Source organism: Lipomyces oligophaga (genome assembly GCF_038497815.1).
Source record: "Lipomyces oligophaga strain CBS 7107 unplaced genomic scaffold V1516scaffold_4, whole genome shotgun sequence".
Classification (NCBI taxonomy): Eukaryota; Fungi; Ascomycota; class Lipomycetes; order Lipomycetales; family Lipomycetaceae; genus Lipomyces; species [Lipomyces] oligophaga.
In genome coordinates, this window is record NW_027117788.1 from 622,776 (window position 1) to 645,883 (window position 23,108).

The window sequence follows — 23,108 nt, forward strand, 5'->3', positions numbered from 1 at the left end:
CAACCCGATATTTCACATGTATTTCATTGAACTCCGTTTAAGAATAGATCCTCAATTCTACTAAATCCAATTTACTATGATTATATCAGACTTATCTAATTCCATTAATAACCCGGTCTGTTGGTTCTCTTTTCTTTTGGTTTTATTGTTTGTCCTTATTTTCTCCTAGCCCTTTGGCACTATTATTGCCACATCTCGGCTTGCTAGTTTACCCTTCGTATCTAGCTATAATCAACTTTTAAGCTCTACTCATCTTGCCGTCTCTCATAATTATCTTCAAGTACCCATAAAACAAATGTATATTTAAAAGGCCAGAAAACTAGCTACACTTGACAGGACAAGAAAGTCTTACCGATAAATTAGCTCCATAAGTCCAAACCAGTATCTAACTAGGCCAGCGCTTTCCATGTTGTGTTCAACGTCTTCTCGCCGTCATCGTCGTCTAACAATGATGCTGGGTGGTCGCTACCTGCACCTGAAGAAGACGTGCTCATTGCGCGATTCGGTCGAGGCGGTAGTGCTGGTCCTAAATGACCTGAATGAGTTGATAGGCTAGCGTGTGATCGAACAGAGGCAGAACGACTCATGAAGTTTCCTCCCTGGTGAGAAATATCTAGCGTCGGCCGTGCTGGCAGCGCAGGTGGCTTAGTTGCGGTGAAGCTCGCTGTACCCCCGAATGTCTGTGCTGCTCGCAAGCCGACTTTGGGAAGTGATGCGCTTGGGAAATCGGCTCGTCGATCTCCCGCACTTGTGCTCGTGCTTAGAACTGGAGCGGTACTAGTACTGGTCCTTGTACTAGTACTGGTCGATGGCAGGCCAGTAAACGACTGAGAACTAGATGTGGAATAAGTGCTTCCGTTTGATTTCACGCTGCTACCCGTAGAAGTCTGTGTCCGCACAGAAAATGTCTCCAGAGGTGTATCAAGATCAACATCATCGTCTAATAGACCCTTCGTAGCTTTCGATATTCCAGAGTTTCCAGAGCTACTTGTGGTCGAAAGCGTCGGCCGCGCCGGCAGAGCAGGAGGGCCATGTGAGACAGAAGACGCATGTAGCGAATTGGGTTTCGGCGGTGGATGAGGATGAACACCCGCAGGTTGCAGATGACGAGGAGCATGCTGATTCGACTGCGACTTCGCCTCTCCAACAAAACTTCGTGGTTTATTACTGCTCTGTGGAACAAAATCCGAATGTGCGGTCGGTGTAAATGGATTTACTGGTCTCGAGGGATTTAGAATCATATCTGGTCCAGGTGGCAAGATGCTCACTTTCGCGCTCTGCCCGCCTTCCGTCCACCATTGGTGTTTTTCTGTGCTCGGCGGAGGTAGCCCATTCACTTCCGCCAAATCTAGTAAATTCGCGCCTACCTGACCCCGATGTTTCGCATATAACTCCTTTTGCAACTTTTCTTTCGACTTCTCATCGACCGTCGACACCGTCACGCTAAACGAAGCGTAAATCGGCCGATGGTCTGAAAATTTCACATCCACTGCGCTGTTGTAACTCAACTGTTTAATATTCGACCCACGAATAAGAATTCTATCTGTCCATGCCGGAATACGTTGCTTTTCAGAAGTATCATATACATCAGTTCCATTGTCAAATTTGTATGTCGGATTGAAATGAACCTGCGCTTCGTCGAAATATTGAAACGCCTGGCCGTTCAACATAGCCTTATTCAGTTGATCATTTCTGTACAGAATCTCCAGTTCTCCGCTCTGCAACTCCGATCGAACTTGTTCATTTGCCAAGTCAATACGATAATTGAAATCACCGAGCCAGATTATTGTATCATGATCATGCAATTGCTTGCCGCGCGGGAACCTAGTCCCCGTGAAAATCGTCTTGAAATCCCGGTTTCGATCCACCACGTTTGACTGCCCGGCAGCGAAATGAGACGTTATAAAACACATTCGCGTAGATGCATAATCAAAACTGAACGCTACAGCACCCTTGTTGCCCGCCATGCCACCTAGCCCGGTCTTCTTGACTGCACCGCTGATGTTTCGAATATACTTCACTTTTGAAACCCGCGCGTATAAAAATAATGCTGTGCCGACAAGTTGGCCGGATCGGAGTAACACGTAATCGTCATGGGTTTTGAGAGTTCTCAGAACTTGCTGTTCCCAAAATTCTCTGCGAGCAGGATCCGCATTCAAAATCTGGCCAGCGGTTAATTCGACAATTTCTTGGAACGCAATTACAATCAAATCCGGAGTTTCAATTCCAGAATCTTTAGGGAACAGCCAGGGTGACAAATCTCCGTCATACAGAAATCCATTCAAATTAAAAGTTCCAGCAAACACTGACACCGTATCTGTAGATGTAAAATCGGCTTGCCTCTTGTTGAGCTCAGCAGCCACAAAATCATTCACTGGATCAAACAAAAGCACTCGCGCCTGCCGCTCAAGTCGGCCAAGTAGCATGTCGATCGTATTTTGCCGGCCCTTGTCAACGAAGTTGTTGATGTACATTCTACTGACAGATTTCGTTGCATCGGCAATAGCACCAGCAATACTCATTTTTCCTGAACGTGTATAGCTAGTTTTCAATGCCCCGGTCCCGGCGTATATTTTTGATAATTGGTCTCCATTATCGGCCCATAACACTGAATGTCGAGCAAAAAATTCCTGGTCAGGCCGAATTAGATTCTGCTCGCAAAAATATTCCATCACCATTCGAGAAATGATTTGTTGGATCAAATTTGTTCGGTCTAAGCAATCAAGACAATTTGTTCTAAAAACACCAGTCTGCTCAGATATTAATGCTTTGTCATCTCTATCATGTAGAAAATATCCAAAATGCTGAACATCATCGTATAAAAATCGATGAATTCGGTCTGCTGCAGCGTAACCTGCTCTTGCGGTTTCGACATGGAAATCGAACCAAGTCTCTTTTAATTGTTCAGCGAGTTCGCCGCTTTCGGCCATCTCAATATGCTTATGATATCGCTGGGTGAGTTCCTGCTCTCCTGGCTTTACGGAAAGGAGGTTGACAATATGAACAGGGCCGTATTTAGATACCAGTGGCTCGAAGTGGGCATTGAAGGCTGGTTGTGTAGCCTCAAATGCACGGGTAATGTTTACTTTTGCGCTCAATAATTGCACATCTTGTTCCCAGAAAACTAAGGTTGTTTAGAATCAACCAAAAAGAAAACGAGATTGGATCAACTTACTGGGAACACTTCCTCGCACCTGAGTGTACGAAAAACACCACTGTGGCGTATACACAATAGTTTCGGTTTCGACAAAATTAGCGACATTTCCCTCATCATCAACACCGCGAGCGTTATATCTTGTACCAGCCCGGCGACAGCCTTGACGGGAAATGACAGTCAATTTTGCGGGATTTTTGGAATCGAGTCTTGCGTTGACGGTTTCGGCGAATCCTCTAATGACAGAGGTCAACAGTCGACATTGATCTAGAGCTGACTTTTCATCTTCCTGTAAATGTGAACGATACTTCAGAAGTTCTGAAATCATATAAGAATTCCACATAAAGGTAGCGTCAAAACCATCAATATCAAACGAAGGATCTGCATTTCGAGACTGCATTCGGCTCGTGAGGTCAAAGTCGTTTGAGAAATAAAACGAGCCATCACTCAACAGTTTCCGTAGTTGAATACAAGGATGCTCGACAAATGACTGGTTCGAATTTGCAGCAGGTGTATTTATATCATATCCATCTCGAGAGTAAGCTAAAGAGGTAGTGCTATCTGAAGGTGTATAGCTTCGCTCGAGAAGTTCCATATCCCAAGTCGAACTTGAAACGCAAAAAAATTCTACCGATCCGATTCTGAAAACAGTTTCCATTTCAGGAACCGGTTCCGCAACCTTCGAATATCCGGTAATAACTGCCAGAAAAACATCATGGTCGACTGCAATCAAACCCAGGCAGCCATAGCATGGCCGGCCGCTCAACGAGGTAAAGTCCGTCATATCGATTGTGTCTGTGGTGGTGAAATCGACTTGTACTCGAGAAACACCGGAATTGCTGCGGGTCCCATCACGAGAGTCAGCTGCGTAAATGCTATCGGATGTATACTGAGAAGACTTCGCTAAGTCTGTGTCGACGCAATGGAAGGACAGCGCGTAATCACTCGTCGCTATCATGAGCGTCCGAGGATCTTTGCGATAGAACATGCGCATATCCATTTTGACCTCTCGACAGATCGGTAAATCCTTTAACTATCCTCAATACAGCTCGAAACCGTATTCAACGAGCAGAATTGGAGTCAATTATGACTCTGATCGTTGATGTCAGTCTCGTTTCGTTCGATAAAGGGATTTGATTGTTAGTTTTGCGTACAACTAGAATGCCCGGTAGGCGCGGCAGGACTCGCCGCGCTGTCTGAAGGAGGTTTGCTTAGTTATTATAGGAACACTGTATTCAGAAATTGGATAGCCGAATAATAATAGTATTATTGAATTTTTTCAATCGGTAAATTTATGTTAAAATTTTCTAATACTATAATCGTCTAAATGTTTATTGGTAGGGAACTATCTGGCCGTATGGGCAATTAGGTGATGTATTCAGTTCATTGCTGGCTACGAAATATAATAGTAGGCAAATCAATTGGCCCAAGAATAGAGTTGATAAATTACCATTAGCTATAATACAATTAAGTAATGAGTCATTGATCGAAGGTACACAATTAACCGCAATCTTCAGTTACCGGATTTTGATGTATGTTTGTGCACAAAGATCAGTATCCCAGACTATTCATCAGCAGAGATGTAAAGTACTAATTCGTTAGTTTCTAAAATCGCCATATAAATAGAAATAAATGAAGTTAGTAGGACCACAGACCATTATATCCTCGAATGAAGACATCGCCATATTCGTGTTTGAGTTCACCATCGACTAGCTCTTGTGTTTTCTCCAGCGCAATATTCATGTATCCGTCAACGCATTGCAGGTCACCTGGAATCAGAGTTAACAATATTTTCTTCAAGGATAAATCTATATTCTACCAGGTCCGATAAATTGTAGTCGGAGTGTAGTATACCTTTATATTCGACACCAGAGCTCAGCTTAACGGTAACTTTGTTTCCAATGATCTGTGACAAAAATGCTGATGGATTGTTCTCTGTTGTGACAGTCGCCTGATCTGGCGTCGGACTGACGCTGCTCATGATTCTCTTTGCTCGTCGGTTTGAACAATTATGATTGTCGAATTATTGACCAATCTTCCTTGAACATAATGGAACTATGTTATTGATCCAAGTGTACCCATACCCTGTTTGTTGCGAAGGAGACAGAGTAAGTTACGAATACGTCAGAACATAGAATTAGAGCCGAAATCAGATGATTAGAGTATGAACTGATGAATAGAGATAGCTTATTAATGAGTGAAAGCAGGATAAATTAAGAATAGTCAAGAGTTTAATAGTGGTTTTGTGAGCGTATGTAACCGCAGCAGAGACAGAATGTAAAGCTAGTTTATTACACATGTAAGGAATGTAGAATTAATTATTTAGACGAAAATAAAATGCAATGCTGAAGTAAAAAAGAGTAAATATCATTATAAATATGTTGGACTGACGGACAGCTGATGACGCGCAGTTCTGTCAGGACTGCGATATTCAAGAAAATATTGACACACCCAGCTTACTACTCAAAAGTGTTTTATTGATCGCTAATTACAACTAGATTCGGCTATCATTATCTGAAATGAATTGAATGGATCAAATGGTTCCTAAGGTTATCTCTTGCTTTCAAAAGATACTTCTGATCAAAGAGGCATCCGCAGACGTCGATCAATTAATTACAACTCCCAATCAGGTACGATACTAGGTTGATTCTGTAAATCCAAGTCTTGTTGCCTGGTTCTCCACAATTTTAATTTGACTTTTATATTTTTACTTGTTCAAATTCTCGGAATATATTATTATCATGACCGAGGGCGAAGAAACCGACAGTCAGTCGCTCATGGAGCAGATCAGAGAAGCGTATGATTGATGACATTGCTGTTTATGCGGTCATTATGATCCTAACTGACCGAGCAGAGTACCTAAACATATCCGATTTGCTCCTCTAAACATTCCGCTGGAAAGGCGACTGCAGATGCTTGCAGTTCTATTGTAAGTGTCTTAATTTGAATTGGTCATTCTAGATCTGACTTGGCAGTCACACGATTGCGCTACCGTACTGCATAGGCATATTCTTTTTGTTCGCCTCTTTCCCGCCATTCTGGCCTCTTGCGTTTGTATACATAATCTACATCTGCTTTATTGACAAAACGTCCGAAAATGGCGAGATTTTTCGGACGAGGTCACCATTGATCAGACGACTTCCGATATTTAGGCTCTATTGTGACTACTTTCCAATCACGATCCATCGAGAGGTAGAACTCGAGCCATCATTCCCAAACCAACTAGTGGAGCCGAGCGGACGTTATGAACGCTTAATAATGAAGATATTTGGAGTTCCAGAGCCTGTTGTCGTTGGACCGAATAATGTTTGTGCCGAACGCGAATCTCAATCTCCCAATACAAGCAGAACTCCTACAGAGCAGAATTCGAATATTGGACCACGATATGTGTTCGGATATCATCCTCATGGAATTGTTAGTCTTGGTGCGTTTGGTGCTATCGGCACTGAAGGTGCGGGCTGGGAGAGATTGTTTCGGGGTATCCCAGTATCATTATTAACCTTGGAATCGAATTTCAAGCTTCCAGTAAGTGATGCACAATTGTAAAGTGCGAAGATTTTATCTGACTCGCAGTTAGTTCTATCGCGACTATTTACTGTCTTTGGGAATCTCATCAGTATCCAGAAAGTCATGCAGTTCTTTGTTGAAACTCAATCGTTCAATTTGCATAGTTGTTGGTGGAGCCCGAGAATCATTACTAGCTGAGCCAGGCAGACTAGACCTCATTATATCTAAGCGAAGAGGTTTTGTCAGATTAGCCATGCAAAGTCTACCGCCCGCAGGAGCGCCGCCTACGTGCTTAGTTCCGATACTTAGTTTTGGTGAAAATGATGTATATGAGCAGATACGAGGAAATGAAACTTCAAAGCTATGGAAAATTCAGAATTTTATTAAAAAAATCACAGGATTCACTCTTCCGTTACTACACGCGAGAGGTGTGTTCAATTACGACTGGGGTCTGATGCCCTATCGACGGCCAATCACCCTTGTTGTCGGTAAACCGATTCATGTTCCATACATTTCTCATCCTACTGAATCTGAGATCGATGTTTATCACGAGCAATACTGCAAGGAACTGCGGAGATTGTGGGATACTTATAAGTCACAATATCAAATAGATTATTCTGGCATGGGCCTTGATTCCATGAAGATGAATTTTGTGGAATGAGCATTGATGGTTTTATTAGCTTTTTTTGTAGTATACTTGCATTACTTAGCATTTTGTTTTGGCGGAATTTGGCTGTATCATTTCCTTTTGTTCTCTAATTTTCGTTTTTGATCGCTTTCGAATCCATTTCCGTGTCTATCTGTTTTCTTACTTCCAAATTAATTAACTTTTTACACTCCTGAGCCATCTGTACCCGATGTTCTCGAAACTCCCAGAACCAATTCCTTGAAGGTCTGGAGACCACATAGTCAGCAATTAAGACCGTGCTAGACAGTGGACAATAAACAAATTCTACATGAGATTTTAATGTCAATTTTTTCGAAAAGATTTTAGACAATAGGATTGATTTCGAGAGGATCAATTCCGACCACAATTCAGTCAACTGACGAACAAATTTCTGCTTGTCTCGAGTACAATCAGATTGGAAATTCTTGATAATCTAAGTCCGGGTAGAGTTAAAGTGTTTTTGTCTGCGATTTATATATTACTAGTAATTGCATTTTCGGCCTATTTTTTATGGTCACGCAATCAACGTCTGTTCACCATAAAGCAGCAGCCTGCTAGTACCTTCTCAGCAACAGGAAATATGATGCCCGCTGCAGAAGTTCATAAAGTGGTAAGTAGAGCCATCTGACAAAGCGAGTAAACTAAGTTTCTTCAAAGAATGGAAATGACTTGTTCAAGCGTGGAGATTTTCATGGTGCAGTAGTTGAATATACAAAAGCGTAGGATATTTTAGTGAATCGCTGGGACCGATATTAATGGAATTAGTATTGCGAAAGATGCCTCCAGCCCTGTTTATTTCAACAATGTATGTAATTCCTCTTGGTTGAATTCTGATCTGTTCGTTAACTGTTAGCGCGCTCTATGTCGAATCAAGCTCGAGGACTATGACAATGCTTTGGATGATGCGGATCGAGCTGTTCAGCTTTGTAAAAACAATGAGGGGTTGCTTATGAAGGCAGATTTTTACGTATGTATCGTGCTCTTTCTTAAGGTCGCGGGCTAACCAATGAAAAGCGTGCACAGTCACTTTTAGGTCTGGGCCGACCAAAAGAGGCTCTTCGAGCAGCAGAAGAAGGATATGAAATTGCGATTAGAACTGTATCACCATCGGCACGGAATATGTGCGATTTCATCCTACGTGCCAAAAAGGCGATTTGGGAGCGGGATCAGAGACGTCGACTAGCGGAGAAGTCGAATTTTTTTCAAGACATGCAGAATTTGATTTACCAGGATTTTGATGCGAAGGTTCGGCAACTGCGAAATCATTCTGATAATGGTGAGCTAGACCCCGATGGCATAAGCGCACTATCAGATCAGATCGATAGTTTAAGATTCGAGCGCGATGATCGGTTCCGCAATCTGCAAACTGTGTTTGCACATCTCGACGACGAAAAAGATCGGCAAGTGCCCGGTCATATGATTGATCCGATCACGTTTGAGATTTTCTATGATCCAGTTATCACCAAAAACGGCTGTTCTTTTGAGAGGTCGTCGTTGTTGGAATTTCTGAAACGTAACCCGGTCGATCCGATGACAAGAGAACCTTTATCTGTAGCGGATCTGCGACCGAACTTGGCCTTAAAGGAAGCATGCAGCGAGTTTATAAGTGAAAATGGCTGGGCTGCTGATTCATGATTTGTTTTGTTCGTTTTGTTTGTTCTGTTAGCGTTGTTTGATTTTTGTCTTAGTCCGACGGAGTGTCTGGATCATTGAGCATTCGAGGAGTTTGTTTTCAGTTAGCTAGTAATTCATCTTTGGTAACTGCAATATTAATTCAAGATTAACTCATTAATTTTTACTGTAAGAACGTGTTTTGTTAGTTCTTGCAACTTAACAATAATTGAATCATAGTTCTACAGAGAGATCTGCGGAAAATAGTGCGGCGCATCCTAGTAAAAGACGCAAAATAGTCTAAACAAAAGTAGAGACTGTAATGACTATATTGGTTGCGAGCAATATGGAAAGCGATGAGGAGCCCGATTCAGCAATTCCTGATTCGAAACTGATTCACGCACTGAGATTAGGATACTTAGGCGAGAGTTTAAAAGTACAAGATAAAGACAAGCAGGGTGGCAGGACGAGTACAGATCTAACTTCCAGGAGCAGGATACACAACCAATCAGCGAGGTCGACGAAAGTAATGGCGAGGCAGTGGGCCGGGAGATTCCAGATTCAGAGGCCGTTAGTAGTTCATCTCGGATTCTTGAGCAGCTGAAGAGTACGCAGATCAGTGACACGCTTCCGATATTAAATCAGGATGAGGATGAGGATGAGGAGGAACAGGAGTTGACATCGTTTGATAGAGTTTCTGAATTTGAAGGTCTTATTCGAACGCCAATTCGTGAGCTAGATGCCAATTCCGTGCATGAAGACGACGGCAGTAGTTCTCCACGCAGACCTCACGTTACGTCGCCGCTCTTTTCTGACTCACAGCCAGATCGACAGGAAGAAGATGGAAGTCGCTTACTCCCTCGGCCGGAACTGTTGAATGGGTCAGAGTTATTTGAGGATTCACCTCCGAGGACTATGGTTCCATTCCAACTGAATAAGTCGCCATCGCCAAATGTTCCTAAAGAATTATCCCATCCTAGTATGCCAATGGTATCTAATGTGCCAGTTCTACCAATTATATCTGCAACGCATGCACTCGATATCTCTGACGATGAATTCAAGTCAGGACCAGTTGCGCTATCCCGGGCCCGCGAGCATTCCAAACAAGCTCTAGAGAACTTGCGCCAGATCCCAACTGTCTCGATTGAACGGCCAAAAGAGAAAAATCAGCAAACGTTTTCGTCACTGGCGGATTCGACGCAGATATCGCATGTATCAGATTCCGAAAACGAGAGTCCTGAGAAATTTCCTACTGGTTCTGGAGATTTGCCTACTCAGTTTATCGATGAACAGCCCAGACCTTCCGGCGATGATGCGAAGAGTGAGGTGATTGATATTCCCTCGTCCACAGCGAAGCATCCTACGATTCGTCTTACTAGTCAGCCCACAACACGCTCTACCAGTCTACCGATTCAGTTTCTATCTTCATCGCCCAATATACCCATGACAGTTCCGGTGAAAAGATTCAATACGGCACAGAACGAAAGCCAACTCAACCATCCCGACGACGAGCTGAACATCCGGAGTGGTTTACTGATTTTTTCAAATACGAAACGTAAGAAATTAAGAGACCGAAGGCAACCAGAAGATATGACGTTTGATTTTAATGAACAGTCACAGTCTCAATCCCCAATTGGAGCGGCACATACGCCGGTCGATATTACTTTGAGAACTGATACGGGAAATCTCATGTTAGATAGCGAGAGAGATAACGATCAAGAGGCAGAAGATGGATCGAGTCTCAGTTCACCGATGGATATCACTGATCCAGCATTAGAACATGACTCCGTTGTAGAACATTCTATTGCAGAAGCTTCTGTTCCTGAGACACCTACCAAACTCACAACCACCACAACATTGAGTACGATCGTCGCACCATTGCGAGCGCTAGCGTTCTGGAAAGGCGACTCTAAGGGTCATTATCCGTGCGAGATTCTTGATCTTGTGACCCCGTACAAGACGAATGTTCTATTCGATGATGGGTCCGAGGCGCTTGTGGACATCAAGTTTTTAAAAAGTCTTGATCTACGAGTGCATGACATCGTGCGCAGTGTTAGCCGTCCGCAGAGGGAAATGTACGAGATCGTCGATTTGTTGACTAAAGGTGCCGAGTCAAATCATATCTGTATTCGCGGAAATACACATGTTGTGTTACGCCGTGTTAACAGTAAACAAGTATCCGACATGATGGAGTTTGAAGAGTCAATTTCCAACATTTACATACCGAGTTCGAAGTTTAATCAATATTTTGACCGGCGCTATGTTCCCTCAATTGTTGTGCAAGCGTTTCCCGAGTTTGAGGAATTCGAGCTTCCTGTCCCACAGGCCCTGTCCACTGCGGCAATAGCGACAACTCCTCAATCCGCACGTAGGAATCAGATAGGCTTCGAAGTTGCAACCACTATTACAACACCATCTCCGAAAAAAGATACTTCAGATGGGTTAATGGGCCATCGTGTGATTGCTCGACTATTTGAATATTTTCGAGACCCGGCTAATTCTAGGACTGCACCCAAAAAGCGAGCGAACGGCCGCAAGCTGTTTGACAAGTATGCAGTGTGCACCACCGGTTTCAAGAAGCCGCGCGATGCCCAGATCAAGAAACTAATTGTTTCGAACGGAGGTATGTATCTTGAGAATGGGCTTGAAGAGTTGTACATCGTGTCTGGGAACGGAGTACGAGAGGGACATACTGAACAAGAGATATTTATCATCCGGCCAAATAAAAAGTTATTGGAGACTTTACGATTTATTTGCATTTTTGATGAGACTGGAAAGTCTCGATCGATCAAGGCGCTACTTGCGCTTGCACTCGGAGTTCCAAGTCTCGACTCTTCGTTTCTGTCCATCTCAATCTCCGAGGGCAGGCTACCTGAGTGGCTGCCGTACAGCGAGAAGAATCCAACTCGTCGATCGGAGGTGATTCAAGGAGTCAGTAAGTGGGGCGGTACAATGTATGAATTTATCCGGAGTCGACATCGAGATCTAGATGGCTCAAAAGTGATCATTGTCTTGGGTAACCATAATACTGCAGGATATCAGCAGCACGCCAATCAACACGATGAACATTATTTAGTCGGAGTCGTTCATTTGTTTGTGTTTTTGGGAGCATGCTCTGTGTGTTGTGTAGAAACTCCTGCACTTGCACTCAACGTCGTTAATGGGAATGTACCATCTTGTTTATTTTACGCTACTGAGGACTATATTGATGGAGATGGAAATGGTGCTGGTAATGATGATGATAATGCTACTTTAGTCCAAAGCTACCCCGTTCCACCGTCGAAATTTACAAATTGGAGCCACATCTACGTCATTGACGAATCGGATGAACAGCAGACCAGTGCTCTCCTGGAGAAGGAAACCGTAACCGTTATCAGTCGGCCGTGGCTATTGAAGCTACTCACGAAAGATTTAAGACGACGATGATGATAATAATGTAGTAGAAGATGATAAATATAATGGTTAATGTATATTAATGTATATATTCAAATGCAAACTAAAGCGCCAGATCTAACATGAACGAAAAACATCATCGTATATACCACACCATCCAAAAAACAATGTCAAATATATTAAGCTTTTCTATCTAATAGCAAATAAATTAAGCTATCAGAAGTATTATTTTAATACTCTAGTCGCGCCGCTTTTTATTGTTGTCGGCGGTACTATCGTCCGAAAATGGCCATAGAGATTTGACCATATCTCTTGCACGCTTCACTGCCGGATCAGAATCTGCGGTTGAGTTAAATATATCTAACGATGATGATGATGATGATGATGGAGAATTGTCAACTGATTCGGTAAAACTGCCGTCGTCGTAGAAGGTGCGTGTGACCGACGCCGAATATCGTGAACCATCTTGGTCTATGCTAGAGGTGTATGATTGCGATTTACCGACCACTTTCGCATTAGGAGATGGTGGACGCGATTTGGAAACGTCCATGGTGCTAGAGAATGGCGGGACAGAGGGGGTCTGCACTGAAAGGTCGGGGAAGGAAGAAGCCATGGAGTCTAGAATAGAAGCGAGCGGGAAGGTAGAAGAAAGATCTTGCTTCTGAGGCAACACAGTATCCGGAATCGCTATATCTGTAACCGACTCGGATTGCGAAATCTTCCATTCAAGATATGACTCGAACTGGTCAAACAAACGGAGCCTGCCGGCAGACGCGGAAGTAAGGGAAGGAAACGCACCGGAAGACGGGTCGCGTAGAAGACAGCGCCAGACACCAAAGGAATCCCAGACACCCATTCCTTGGAGATTTTTGCAGGCAGCATATTGATCAGCAGATGGAGCTGGATATGCACGATCCGAGAAGAGTAGAGGAGAATTTGGAGTGGAGGTGGTGGTGGTGGTGGGGGCGGTAGGATGAGCAGGACTCACAGAAGACCCAATCTCAGAGGATTTATCTGCCGACATTTCTACCTCTATCGACGATCCAGCGACGTCAGCGGGTTCGGATAAATAGACCTGAGAACGACTAAGATCGTTATATAGTTTTGCAGTCAAAGAAGACTGCTTGAAGGAGGAGTAGGCCTGGGTGTAGTCGTCCCAAAGCTTAGTAGGGTGTAGATCTGAGTCAGACTCGGCTTGGGAGCGAAGAAAGGCTACTCTGCGAATTTCTCGGAGCCACTCCGAAAGGGAGGCAAGCGCAGAAGTCGGGCCGGACGAGGATGAAGAGGGTGAGGAATAGAGCGAATAGGATGGCGAAGCAGTTTCGGAGGACCCTGAAGAAGCTAGAAGGGGCGAGGCCGTATGGGCCGAGAGATCAAAGAGCGACTCGGGGAAAAAGCGCTGAATGGGAGTAGAGTGCTGGTCGACTAGGTCGGAGAAAAACAGCGAGCGGTAGGTGGCAGTGATCTTTTTCGCACAGGCACGATGGTACTTTTCGATGCGTTTTCGCAAAATCGGAGCAGCTGGCGAAGGCGGTGCGGGAGCAGACGGAGGAGCGTCGAGAGACGAGCTGGCTCGACGATGGAACTCCTCGAGCGAGACTCTGGTGATTTTATCACGTGGCATTTTAGTAGTTGAGGTGGGATGGGATGGGATGGGAGGAAGGGCGGAGCAGACCAGCAAGCGTGAGAAGGGGAGATGAAGGACGGAAAAAAGAGACGATGATGTAGGAAAAAGCAGACAAAGAAAAGGAAGAAAAGGAAGAAAGGGAAGAGTAAGAAGAAGACAAAAAACCCGGAGCGGAACGAAAAACAAAGAACCAAATTAATAATAGTGCGGAAACAGCAAAGCCAGTGCTTGATCTCTGACTGCGTCGGAGTCGCTTACTGAGAACTGCTAGTCGACGTCTGTCTAGTGTGGGACTATTGATCGGGGCCTGGACGGAGTGGCGGCGGGGGAAGGCAAAGGGTGAGAGCGCTTAACTATGCTGCTGTCGAGTAATCGAGCAGTATACCAGTCCAGCGGGTATACTGAAAGTCGGGAAAAAAAGAGGGGTTCAAGTCGACTCAAGTCAAGTCAAGTCAACGCAACGCAAGTCAACGCAAGTCAACGCAAGTCAACTCAACTGGAGAGCTACATTTGTGCAAAATATAAACATAGGTACTATCAGAGATTATTTATATTCCAATGTTTGTCTTTCCTATGGCTTCCCCATGTTTCGCTTCCCCACACTTTCAAAGTGGTGTGAGGAGCTAGTTTGTACAGTGCAGAAATGAGGGGAACGGAAAGTCAGCAGACTCCGGCGACTTTGAGACAGACAGGACGACTGTCGTGTGTCGCGAGCAGGGCGGAAGGTCGATCGGCACGATCCCAGTTGGCTGCGATTGCGACCACAACTAAAACGACGACTACTGGGATTAGATTGCAACAGCAGATATTGCTCTACTATTCTGAGCTCTACTGCTTTAAGCTCTACTGCTCTAATGTCCTCTTTTTCGTCGTTCTCTTCAGACTGATCTGTCTGTTCTGCTTGCACATTCCCATTATTCCCACTGTTCCCACTGTTCCGTCGGATGTCTAGTCCGTCGTCTGAGCAAGCAAACAAGCTCGCCGCCGCCGCCGCTGCTGCTGGTGCTGCTGGAGAAGCCCGGCTTTGGTCCCAGCCGCCGCACTTCCTCATCGATCGAGGCTGGCGGTCCCCACCCCACAATAATCGATAGACTTGATCGGCCCAATCTCATAGTCGTTTAATCGAATCATCCTGCCGACGCCGGTTGGTCGTGCAGTCAGGCTACTTGTCGCACATGCCTTTGTCCACGGCCTATCGTAGAAAGAAAGGTGATCTTGCGTACTTGCGTACAACATCACAACATTGTATGACACACGCGATATCGCGTTATCTGCCGTCCAATCACAACCGCTCCTGTTACTACTCCTCCTCGACAGCCTCCAGTTGCTTTGCACAGCAAAGCAACGCACACACAGTACACCGTGCTCTCCGATGACTATGGTCCGTCAATCCATTCCCGTACCGCCTACTAACTAAAAAGTCTTATGACGCACTTGCCCACCGGCCGCTCCCACTTTCCCTTATCCGACATCCTCGGCTCTTTGTCAGATCCTAGCGCTCTTCCGACAGGTTCCTACCCCGTCCGCTGACTCCCTTCTTTGGGGTACAAAACACAGAACAAAACACAGCCTGTACAGGAAAGCAGACTAGCGTCAGCGACAACGGCACCAACCCCCGCAAAGCACAAATTTTTCCAAGTCTTTGTCCTCACAGTGTTGCTGTGCTCCTTCTTTGCTCTTCTTCTTCTTCTACACGCACATTAGACAGTGCAAACCAGACTCCTGTTTGATTACAGGTTTTAATTTTGTGTTTGTGATTAATCCTTATGATTTTCGTGCGAAGATCCATCTGCGTCGACATTAAGAACTCGTCCGGAGTCCGCTTTTGGCGGCTAATTTCTCATGATTGACGAGTGTCAGAGTCGGCGGACATACCATACATTCATGCTCCCAGGTTGTCTGTATTTATTATATATATTTCGCACTCGTAGCAGCTATTTATCTCCATTCTCTTCTTCATCATCCGCATCCATCTCATCTTCCCCATCGTCCTCCTCCTCATTCTCCTCCTCTTCCTCCTCCTCCTCATCGTCCACTTTAGCAGTTAACTGGTGTGCAAGTTCCAAAGCTCCCTTCATCTCGTAATGCTTTTTCCGCATATCTGCAAATCGTCTGTGCCGTTCCTCTTCCGTTTCCATTTCTTCACTTCCTTGCCCAGCTTCACTCTCTGTAGATTCTTTGCCTGCGCCCAAGTCAGGCTCGATGTTTTCCTTCAAAATACGACCATTGTTCATTGTATCTATCCCCGAATCAATTGGTTCCTCTGGATCACCCAAATCCAGTTCTGGAACTTCCTCACTGACTCTTCTTTTCCTATGTCCATTAATTCCATTCAACGTCATTCCCTCAATTTCGCTGTCGCTGTAGTCGACCAGCTCCGATGGATCTACACTCTGCGCAAACGGGGTCTTAGGCTCCGTGATCTTCATCTTGGCTGTTCGCTCTTGCTCAGTTAAATATATATTGGCCTCATCCCATTTCACTCTTTCCTCCTCTGTCATTTGATCACGGTTCTTGCCGGCTTGATCCGCCGAAGGATCGGCCGATCCTGATTCTGCCGCCAAACCAGCAGCCTTCTCGTCAACTCGAACAAGCGCTGCTCCACTCGTATGCCCGTGGTCATGCGCAGGATCACTGTTTATCATTGCGGCTCGCACCGCAAGCGGACGGATATCCATCTTAGAATGATCTCCATGTAATGATGCGTTCACCTCGGTATTTCGCATAAGCACCTCTCGATCAACAGGGGGCGGAAGTTTTTCGTACATCTCCGCTGGAGGAGGGTTTTTTAAAATTCCTCGAGGAGCTTCGTTTCCTGCCATTCTTCAATTTCGCTTGTCCTTCTGTTATCACAATCGGTAACTCTTGTTTGCTTTTAACTTCCTCCATCCTAATTTTCCTACTGTTTCTATTATGCTGTATTCCAACAAGATCACATGATGTCTATAATCACCTGACAGCTTCACGTGATGCCTATCTGTCCATTGATCTCTCATTTTGCTGGGAAAAAATTTTTAAACTCCCAACTGGGACACGCCGCAGATTTGGACTGTTCTTCTGCTGGCTAACTAATTTTTTCATTCTTTACTGTGGTCCATCTTTTCAATAGAATCCAGCCTTGAATTAAAGTCATTTGCTGTTGCGATCAAAAAAGCTTAGAATGAAGGTCACTTGGAAGGATATAGGTCCTGTTCCGAATTCGACAGAGTAGGGAGCTTGAGACAATTTTCTGGTCGATATTGGCAAATTAACGAAAATTTTAGATTCTTAGATGTAGTTCTCAATCGAACGCAGCGAAAAACCCCGACTGTTATCCGATCGGGATTCAAAATATCTCGAATCCGTGCATTTTATATGCGCAAAGTTCGGTATACGGCCGATGGGTTTACAGAGAAGCTACAGGAAATAGTCGACTCGTTTCCTAGACTAGACGATGTTCACCCCTTCCATCAGGACTTGCTCAATACTTTGTATGATCGTGACCATTACAAGATTGCTCTTTCGCAGCTGTCCATGGCAAAGCATCTGATAGACCAAGTCTCGAGAGATTATGTCCGACTGCTCAAATTCGGCCAATCACTGTTTCAGTGTAAGCAGCTGAAGCGTGCTGCTATGGGTCGCATGGCGACCATTGTCAAACGTCTCAAGGATCCTTTGTTATATCTCGAGCAGGTCCGTCAGCATCTTGGCCGTCTTCCTGCTATCAACCCGAACACCCGCACTCTTGTCATCTGTGGATATCCCAATGTTGGCAAGTCATCTTTTCTGAAAGCTATCACTCGAGCAGATGTGGATGTCCAGCCCTATGCCTTCACTACCAAGTCGCTATATGTTGGCCATTTTGACTATAAATATTTGCGTTATCAAGCAATTGACACTCCTGGGATTCTCGATCATCCTCTTGAAGAAATGAACACCATTGAAATGCAGTCCATCACCGCTATCGCTCACCTGCGTTCTTGCATTCTGTACTTTATGGATCTGTCTGAGCAGTGTGGATTTTCGGTCGAGGCCCAGGTCGGTCTCTTCCATTCGATTAAGCCTCTATTTGCAAACAAGACCGTTCTTGTCGTTGTCAATAAAATTGATGCTATGCGTCCGGAAGATCTTGATCCAGAGCGCCGTGCCCTTCTTGATACTGTCACTGCTGATCCTGCTGTTGAGCTTCTCACTCTATCTTGCCATCAGGAAACGAACTTGATGGAAGTGCGCAATGCCGCTTGCGATAAACTTTTGGCCTCCCGTGTTGATCAGAAATTGAAGGGTACAAAGATTAATGATGTTCTTAACCGCATTCACCTTGCCACACCTACCATTCAGCGCGGAAATCCAGAAGACCGGGCTCCCTTTATTCCTGAAGCTGTGAAGACTATGCAGAAATATGATCCTAATGATCCCAACCGTCGAAAACTAGCGCGAGACATCGAAGCCGAGAACGGTGGGCCCGGCGTTTACAACATTAATTTGAAAGAGAAGTATTTGCTCGAAGACGACGACTGGAAGAATGACAAAATTCCCGAGCTTTTAGATGGCAAAAACGTTTACGATTTTCTTGACCCTGACATCGGTCGCAAGTTACAAGAGCTCGAGAGAGAAGAAGAAAGTCTAGAGGCGTCTGGGTTCTATGATACTGATGATGAAGACCTATTTGAGACCGAGGAGGATGCTGACATTCGAATGAAGGCAGCTTGGATTCGAGAGAAGAAAAAACTTATCATGAGTGAATCGCGTTCGCGCAAGGCTCTACATAACCGTGCGATTATTCCTCGATCGAAACAGCGCAAGAGTCTTTCCGCCATGCAAGAGCATCTGGAGGACATCCATATCGATACGACAGAGTTCGATGAACAGATCCGAGGTCGAACAGATGAACGCGATGCTGCAATCGCTGCATCTAAGGCACAGCAAGCTGGTGTTGATGTCGTCATGCGAGAAGCCAAGCGATCACGCTCACGCTCGGCTGCTGTTCAAGATTCACAGCCTGTTTTGCAGACAAGCAGATTCGATGGTGGCCTCGGAACAAATTCACTTCGCCGGAAAGCAGACCGGATTGAGAAGTTACATCGCCGGGAACGAAACCGACTTGGTCGCGCGGGTGAAGCAGATCGTCATTACACGGAAGCGATGCCAAAACATTTATTCGCTGGTAAACGAGGTAATGGCAAAACCGAGCGACGCTAAGCTTAAGGAGCGAAGTAATAAAAAGTATGCTTCAATGATGTTCAGATGTTTCGGATTAAGTTTTTTTTATTTGTTATACTGCATTTTCTAAGGCTTTTTTACTGTTGGTGTTGTAATTGCATATTTCGTTCGTAAGAACTTCAACTGTGGTTGTGACTTTACACGACAGGTTAAGTTTAATAAGTTAGTCCGGGATCCACGGCTGTGAAGCACGATCGTTCGGAAAGCGCGGAGAGACGTACACTGTAGAAGATTAATTCCAGTTTAATAAGCAACAATTTCAATTTAATTGACAGAAATAATTTTTTGTTTGGATTACTGAATACTTCATCTGAAGCCGTTCGTATTTACATAAGGTTGCTCGCTTAGAGATAGCGAGTGGGCAACTAGCACTAAACCCCTTCTTGATATCACTCTCGTCACCGCCGGAAGTAGGGATGTACAGAACTTGTCGTCGGCCTTGATCCTTTTAACAGTAAGTTGGACTGCGTACAAAAAACGAAATCTCAATAACCGAGTTGACTCATGGCTTCTCCTGAAGTTCTAGGGCCTGGAATTATGGCTGGAGCCACCGTAAAGCCAGGTGGACCTCCCGCAGGAACAACACCAGTAGCGATCTCCTCAGACACGAGCAGTGCTAAACATACCTTGTCAAACGTCACAGGCCGAGAAATTATGCAGTCCAGCTTTATATTCACCGGTCAGCAAGAACATTATTTGAAAAAGGAGCTGATAAATTTGGAACTCAGCAAAGAGGTGCGTGCACTACTTGAAGAACCAGATGCTTTGAAGCGATTCGGATCGCCGTTCAGAGCCGATAATTCTCGCAAAGTAGCACCTAAAAAAATTGGTGCGCCTGTTTCAGGCATGGCAGCTGCTCGAGCAGCTGGTCGTCGTCTGAGACTGTTTGGCGGTGGGTCTAGTCCGAAGCTAGATGACGAGGCCGAAAAAGTCGATGATCCTCAAGTGACAGAAATTTCGATTCAAGACAGCGAGTTCCCTTTTTTACGGTTTGTGTTTGTCAACTATGTGCGTAATTTCCCGTTTATCAACCAAAATAAAGAAACAGAATTCTGGCAAGATAAAGTTCAGACTTTTTGGGAATCTTTTTCGGAAAAGAAAATTAGCACTTCTGACGACCGTACAGAGGAGACTAAACGAATGCGCATCGCATACAAGATCCAGAAAATGATTGAGGTCATGATGTCTTCTGGTATAAGAACTGCATCCGGGATCGAGAAGGGTGTTGGAATGATAGACCCAGAACAAACACAAGCTGCACAGGGAGAAAGGTCTTCCTCGATGTCTGCGGCAGAAAAAAGTGACACTGATCAAAGAGAAAAATATATGATCGAGAACGCGACGGATGGGAGACCTATCAATGGATTTGATATTAATGTCGTCGGTGTTCGGAATGTTGTCCAAAATAAACGTCGTGTACGTGGCGGTACCCATCTAGTAAGTTGGTTTGCGATTCGAAATCTATATATTTCTCACATATTCAGGAATTCATCATTCGTACAACACACGAAGGTAGAGAGCAGTATGTTTCAAAGAGGTATTCGGATTTCAAATCGCTGTATCAGCAGCTTCTGCATGCGTTTCCGGAACGCAGCATTCCTCGTGTTCCAATGAAAAATAAACTATCGGGAACTGTGACCGATGAGTCCGAATCTCATTCTGCTCCTGCCTCAACCTTTGATATTACGCAAGAGTACGATGATAATTACGAAGCTGTGTATACTCGCAAATCATCAGGGGAACTTGTCGATGATGCCATCAGTGTCCACAGTTCGCAATCTCATGGAAATTCAGACCATTCTAGCCTTGCATCGACAGGCTCACCAAACGTTGCAAGTCAACCTCAGTTTATGAGGAACATGTTATCCAAGAGATCGATAACATCTATGAAAGAAATTTCGGAGAGCACACCGGTATTATCCTCGCCTATTCCTAATCTTGGCTCTCCGTCTGCTTCCCCGCGCTCATCCTCTTCTACATTCAATCATATCTCACCAGTAGTTCCAGAGGAGAAACACACCATCCGATTAATCGGTGAACAACAGCGACTTTCTTTGCGAGCATTCTTACGAAATCTGATCACCATCAGTGCAATTGCTGAGAGCGAGATAATGCGTGACTTTCTCTGTAATCATGAATTTTCGAGTACCGAATTAACTCCTGATGAGAAGCTTGACATTAAACGACGCGCAGACGCGGATGCACTACGATTGGAAGAGCAGTATAAATTTCTGCAAATTGCTTCTCAGCGAGCACGAGATTTTGATGTTTACATGGCTGAGTTCAAACGGGATTTAATTCAGAGAGACGGACTTTCGCGATTCTTCGGCGAAATTCGGGAAAAAGAACGCATTGCTGACTTATCACCTCAATATCAGAAATTTGTCGAATGGGCTCGTATCGAGGTTGCTGCAACTATTTATCATTTATTTGTTGGTCAAGATAACGCTTCGGAAATGCTGGCTCAGACTAAGCGTATTCATCGTTTAATTCCTTATGGGCTTTTGAAGAATGTCATGCGGTTTTCAAATCCTGTCTCCATGATGAAAGCTGTACTGGACTTATTTCTGGCGCAGCCATTTGGACAAAAGAGCCTACTACAGAGAATTTTATATATTGCTTTGAATGAAGATATCAAAGTCCAAGATCGAGCGATTGCGGTAGTGCGGAAAAAACTAAATGACGACCTGCTCTGCGATCGAATACAGAAATACGTAGATGGGTCACAAGATATTCGCTCTCAGATTCACTGGGAAGAGAAAGACGAAGAAATTGATATTATTGTCGCGATTGCAAAATCAGACGCAATAAGTTCACCGCCTGTGGATGACATCACGGTTGGCAAGGTAATAAATTCTTGGATTGCTTGGAATCTTGCTGTTGAAGACATCTCCGTTGAGGTTGGGGAAGATATTCGGTATTTCTCCAATCTGAAATCACTTCTAAAACTCATGATTCGGAAAAGAGATAAGGATTTAATTCTGGCCCTCACGACAGAGCGTGTAACGCTGGAATTGTTTAAAGACGTGTTTACAATGTTTTATGAGCCTTTGGTGAAAGTATATAAATCTGCCAATGTTCACCATTCTGTTACAGATGTTGCTGACTTTGTCAATGACTTAATTAAAACAGTTGAGCATTGTCACAGTGATGCAGTGAATCCTGATGCGAATGTGCTGGTTCAGAAGTTTGTGGATCTATGCGAGCGTCACCAGGAAGCGTTTTATAGATTTGTGCATGATGTGCACATTCATGATAATGGACTTTTCTCCAAATTGATGACTTGGATTGAAACCATCTTAGAGTTTTTGCGAGATGGGCCTGGAACGAGTATCGATATGAACGAATTATTCCATATCGCTATTTCTCGTGGTATCGCTGGACCAGATGGTGTGGTTCATGTTAGCGAAGGGAATCTCTTGAAAGAGATCGACTGCTTAATTGAATGGACAAAGCTGCGGAAGCAATGGCGTGAAAACAAGTTACGTGATCGTTTGAAAGCTGAGAGTGGCCCCCATGGACTGACTCCGGCTGGAGATTCAGAATCTGATTCGGATGAAGCGGTCGACGAAGCAGAATGGAGAGCAACTCTACCGCAGCTTCTTCGAGGTGAGGATTTCGGCCTGCGAGATGATGATTTGGAGCAATTGGCTGCGGATCAATCCGACTCGTCAGATGAAGAAATAGAGGATGATGAAGATCAACTGGATCCCATTGAGTATGAACGGCGTGCTCGTGCTAGAAGAAATCGACGAAATGGCAAGAATGGTGAACCTCCGAAGCCTGAATTGATAGAAATTCCAAAGCTATTGGAACTCTTTGTATCTCGTATTCGAGTAATCCTTTCGTGATTTTCAATACCTTTGTGTACGTTAAAGTGTTTTATATTAATATTTATATGTATGTTTGATTCGTTTGGTGTTCCTGAATACGTACAGCTAGATCGG

At 44.5% G+C, this 23,108-nt stretch overlaps 9 protein-coding genes across 9 annotated transcripts; 5 read left to right on the forward strand and 4 right to left on the reverse strand.

Annotated features, from left to right (window-relative positions):
• Positions 1–13: 13 nt before the first annotated feature.
• Positions 14–4,556, reverse strand: V1516DRAFT_675068 (SacI homology domain-containing protein). The gene is made up of 2 exons (XM_066922189.1): positions 3,176–4,556; positions 14–3,124 (listed from the first exon to the last, which is right to left on the reverse strand). The coding sequence occupies exons 1-2, from the start codon at positions 4,152–4,154 to the stop codon at positions 390–392; spliced, it is 3,714 nt and encodes a 1,237-aa protein (XP_066777357.1). The 5' UTR covers positions 4,155–4,556; the 3' UTR covers positions 14–389.
• Positions 4,557–5,191, reverse strand: V1516DRAFT_675072 (uncharacterized protein; the record flags this gene model as incomplete). Its single annotated transcript, XM_066922190.1, has 3 exons — positions 5,009–5,191; positions 4,810–4,923; positions 4,557–4,744 (listed from the first exon to the last, which is right to left on the reverse strand). Coding segments are annotated over exons 1-3 (263 nt in total), but the record flags the coding sequence as incomplete, so codon positions are not given.
• A 302-nt stretch (positions 5,192–5,493) lies between these two features.
• Positions 5,494–7,504, forward strand: V1516DRAFT_675075 (diacylglycerol acyltransferase-domain-containing protein). Its single transcript, XM_066922191.1, has 4 exons — positions 5,494–5,951; positions 6,009–6,083; positions 6,130–6,679; positions 6,732–7,504. The coding sequence occupies exons 1-4, from the start codon at positions 5,896–5,898 to the stop codon at positions 7,320–7,322; spliced, it is 1,272 nt and encodes a 423-aa protein (XP_066777359.1). The 5' UTR covers positions 5,494–5,895; the 3' UTR covers positions 7,323–7,504.
• On the forward strand, positions 7,489–9,101 carry V1516DRAFT_675080 (uncharacterized protein). Its single transcript, XM_066922192.1, has 5 exons — positions 7,489–7,938; positions 7,986–8,047; positions 8,094–8,133; positions 8,182–8,295; positions 8,343–9,101. Exons 1-5 carry the CDS (start codon positions 7,909–7,911, stop codon positions 8,961–8,963), a joined length of 867 nt encoding a protein of 288 aa, XP_066777360.1. The 5' UTR covers positions 7,489–7,908; the 3' UTR covers positions 8,964–9,101.
• Positions 9,102–9,273: 172 nt separating this feature from the next.
• Positions 9,274–12,445, forward strand: V1516DRAFT_675083 (uncharacterized protein). The gene is made up of 2 exons (XM_066922193.1): positions 9,274–9,375; positions 9,435–12,445. The coding sequence occupies exons 1-2, from the start codon at positions 9,286–9,288 to the stop codon at positions 12,363–12,365; spliced, it is 3,021 nt and encodes a 1,006-aa protein (XP_066777361.1). The 5' UTR covers positions 9,274–9,285; the 3' UTR covers positions 12,366–12,445.
• V1516DRAFT_675086 (uncharacterized protein) lies at positions 12,398–14,391 on the reverse strand. Its single transcript, XM_066922194.1, has one exon. The coding sequence runs from the start codon at positions 13,954–13,956 to the stop codon at positions 12,571–12,573; it is 1,386 nt and encodes a 461-aa protein (XP_066777362.1). The 5' UTR covers positions 13,957–14,391; the 3' UTR covers positions 12,398–12,570.
• Positions 14,392–15,451: 1,060 nt separating this feature from the next.
• V1516DRAFT_336896 (uncharacterized protein) lies at positions 15,452–16,977 on the reverse strand. Its single transcript, XM_066918915.1, has one exon. The coding sequence runs from the start codon at positions 16,779–16,781 to the stop codon at positions 15,894–15,896; it is 888 nt and encodes a 295-aa protein (XP_066777363.1). The 5' UTR covers positions 16,782–16,977; the 3' UTR covers positions 15,452–15,893.
• On the forward strand, positions 16,948–19,600 carry V1516DRAFT_637668 (P-loop containing nucleoside triphosphate hydrolase protein). The gene is made up of 2 exons (XM_066920048.1): positions 16,948–17,166; positions 17,223–19,600. The coding sequence occupies exons 1-2, from the start codon at positions 17,120–17,122 to the stop codon at positions 19,138–19,140; spliced, it is 1,965 nt and encodes a 654-aa protein (XP_066777364.1). The 5' UTR covers positions 16,948–17,119; the 3' UTR covers positions 19,141–19,600.
• A 215-nt stretch (positions 19,601–19,815) lies between these two features.
• On the forward strand, positions 19,816–23,012 carry V1516DRAFT_624961 (uncharacterized protein; the record flags this gene model as incomplete). The annotated part of the gene is made up of 2 exons (XM_066919687.1): positions 19,816–20,598; positions 20,646–23,012. The coding sequence occupies 2 exons, from the start codon at positions 19,816–19,818 to the stop codon at positions 23,010–23,012; spliced, it is 3,150 nt and encodes a 1,049-aa protein (XP_066777365.1).
• Between the last annotated feature and the right edge of the window lie 96 nt (positions 23,013–23,108).

Coding starts and splice junctions, on each gene's coding strand:
- V1516DRAFT_675068 (XM_066922189.1), bottom strand. CDS start 4,154: ATGGATATGCGCATGTTCTATCGCAAAGATCCTCGGACGCTCATGATA. Junction 3,125..3,175: donor GGTGCGAGGAAGTGTTCCCA/GTAAGTTGATCC, acceptor AAACAACCTTAG/TTTTCTGGGAACAAGATGTG.
- V1516DRAFT_675075 (XM_066922191.1), top strand. CDS start 5,896: ATGACCGAGGGCGAAGAAACCGACAGTCAGTCGCTCATGGAGCAGATC. Junction 5,952..6,008: donor ATGGAGCAGATCAGAGAAGC/GTATGATTGATG, acceptor CTGACCGAGCAG/AGTACCTAAACATATCCGAT. Junction 6,084..6,129: donor CAGATGCTTGCAGTTCTATT/GTAAGTGTCTTA, acceptor CTGACTTGGCAG/TCACACGATTGCGCTACCGT.
- V1516DRAFT_675080 (XM_066922192.1), top strand. CDS start 7,909: ATGATGCCCGCTGCAGAAGTTCATAAAGTG. Junction 7,939..7,985: donor CTGCAGAAGTTCATAAAGTG/GTAAGTAGAGCC, acceptor GTTTCTTCAAAG/AATGGAAATGACTTGTTCAA. Junction 8,296..8,342: donor TTATGAAGGCAGATTTTTAC/GTATGTATCGTG, acceptor ACCAATGAAAAG/CGTGCACAGTCACTTTTAGG.
- V1516DRAFT_675083 (XM_066922193.1), top strand. CDS start 9,286: ATGGAAAGCGATGAGGAGCCCGATTCAGCAATTCCTGATTCGAAACTG. Junction 9,376..9,434: donor ACTTAGGCGAGAGTTTAAAA/GTACAAGATAAA, acceptor TTCCAGGAGCAG/GATACACAACCAATCAGCGA.
- V1516DRAFT_675086 (XM_066922194.1), bottom strand. CDS start 13,956: ATGCCACGTGATAAAATCACCAGAGTCTCGCTCGAGGAGTTCCATCGT.
- V1516DRAFT_336896 (XM_066918915.1), bottom strand. CDS start 16,781: ATGGCAGGAAACGAAGCTCCTCGAGGAATTTTAAAAAACCCTCCTCCA.
- V1516DRAFT_637668 (XM_066920048.1), top strand. CDS start 17,120: ATGAAGGTCACTTGGAAGGATATAGGTCCTGTTCCGAATTCGACAGA. Junction 17,167..17,222: donor CCTGTTCCGAATTCGACAGA/GTAGGGAGCTTG, acceptor CGAAAATTTTAG/ATTCTTAGATGTAGTTCTCA.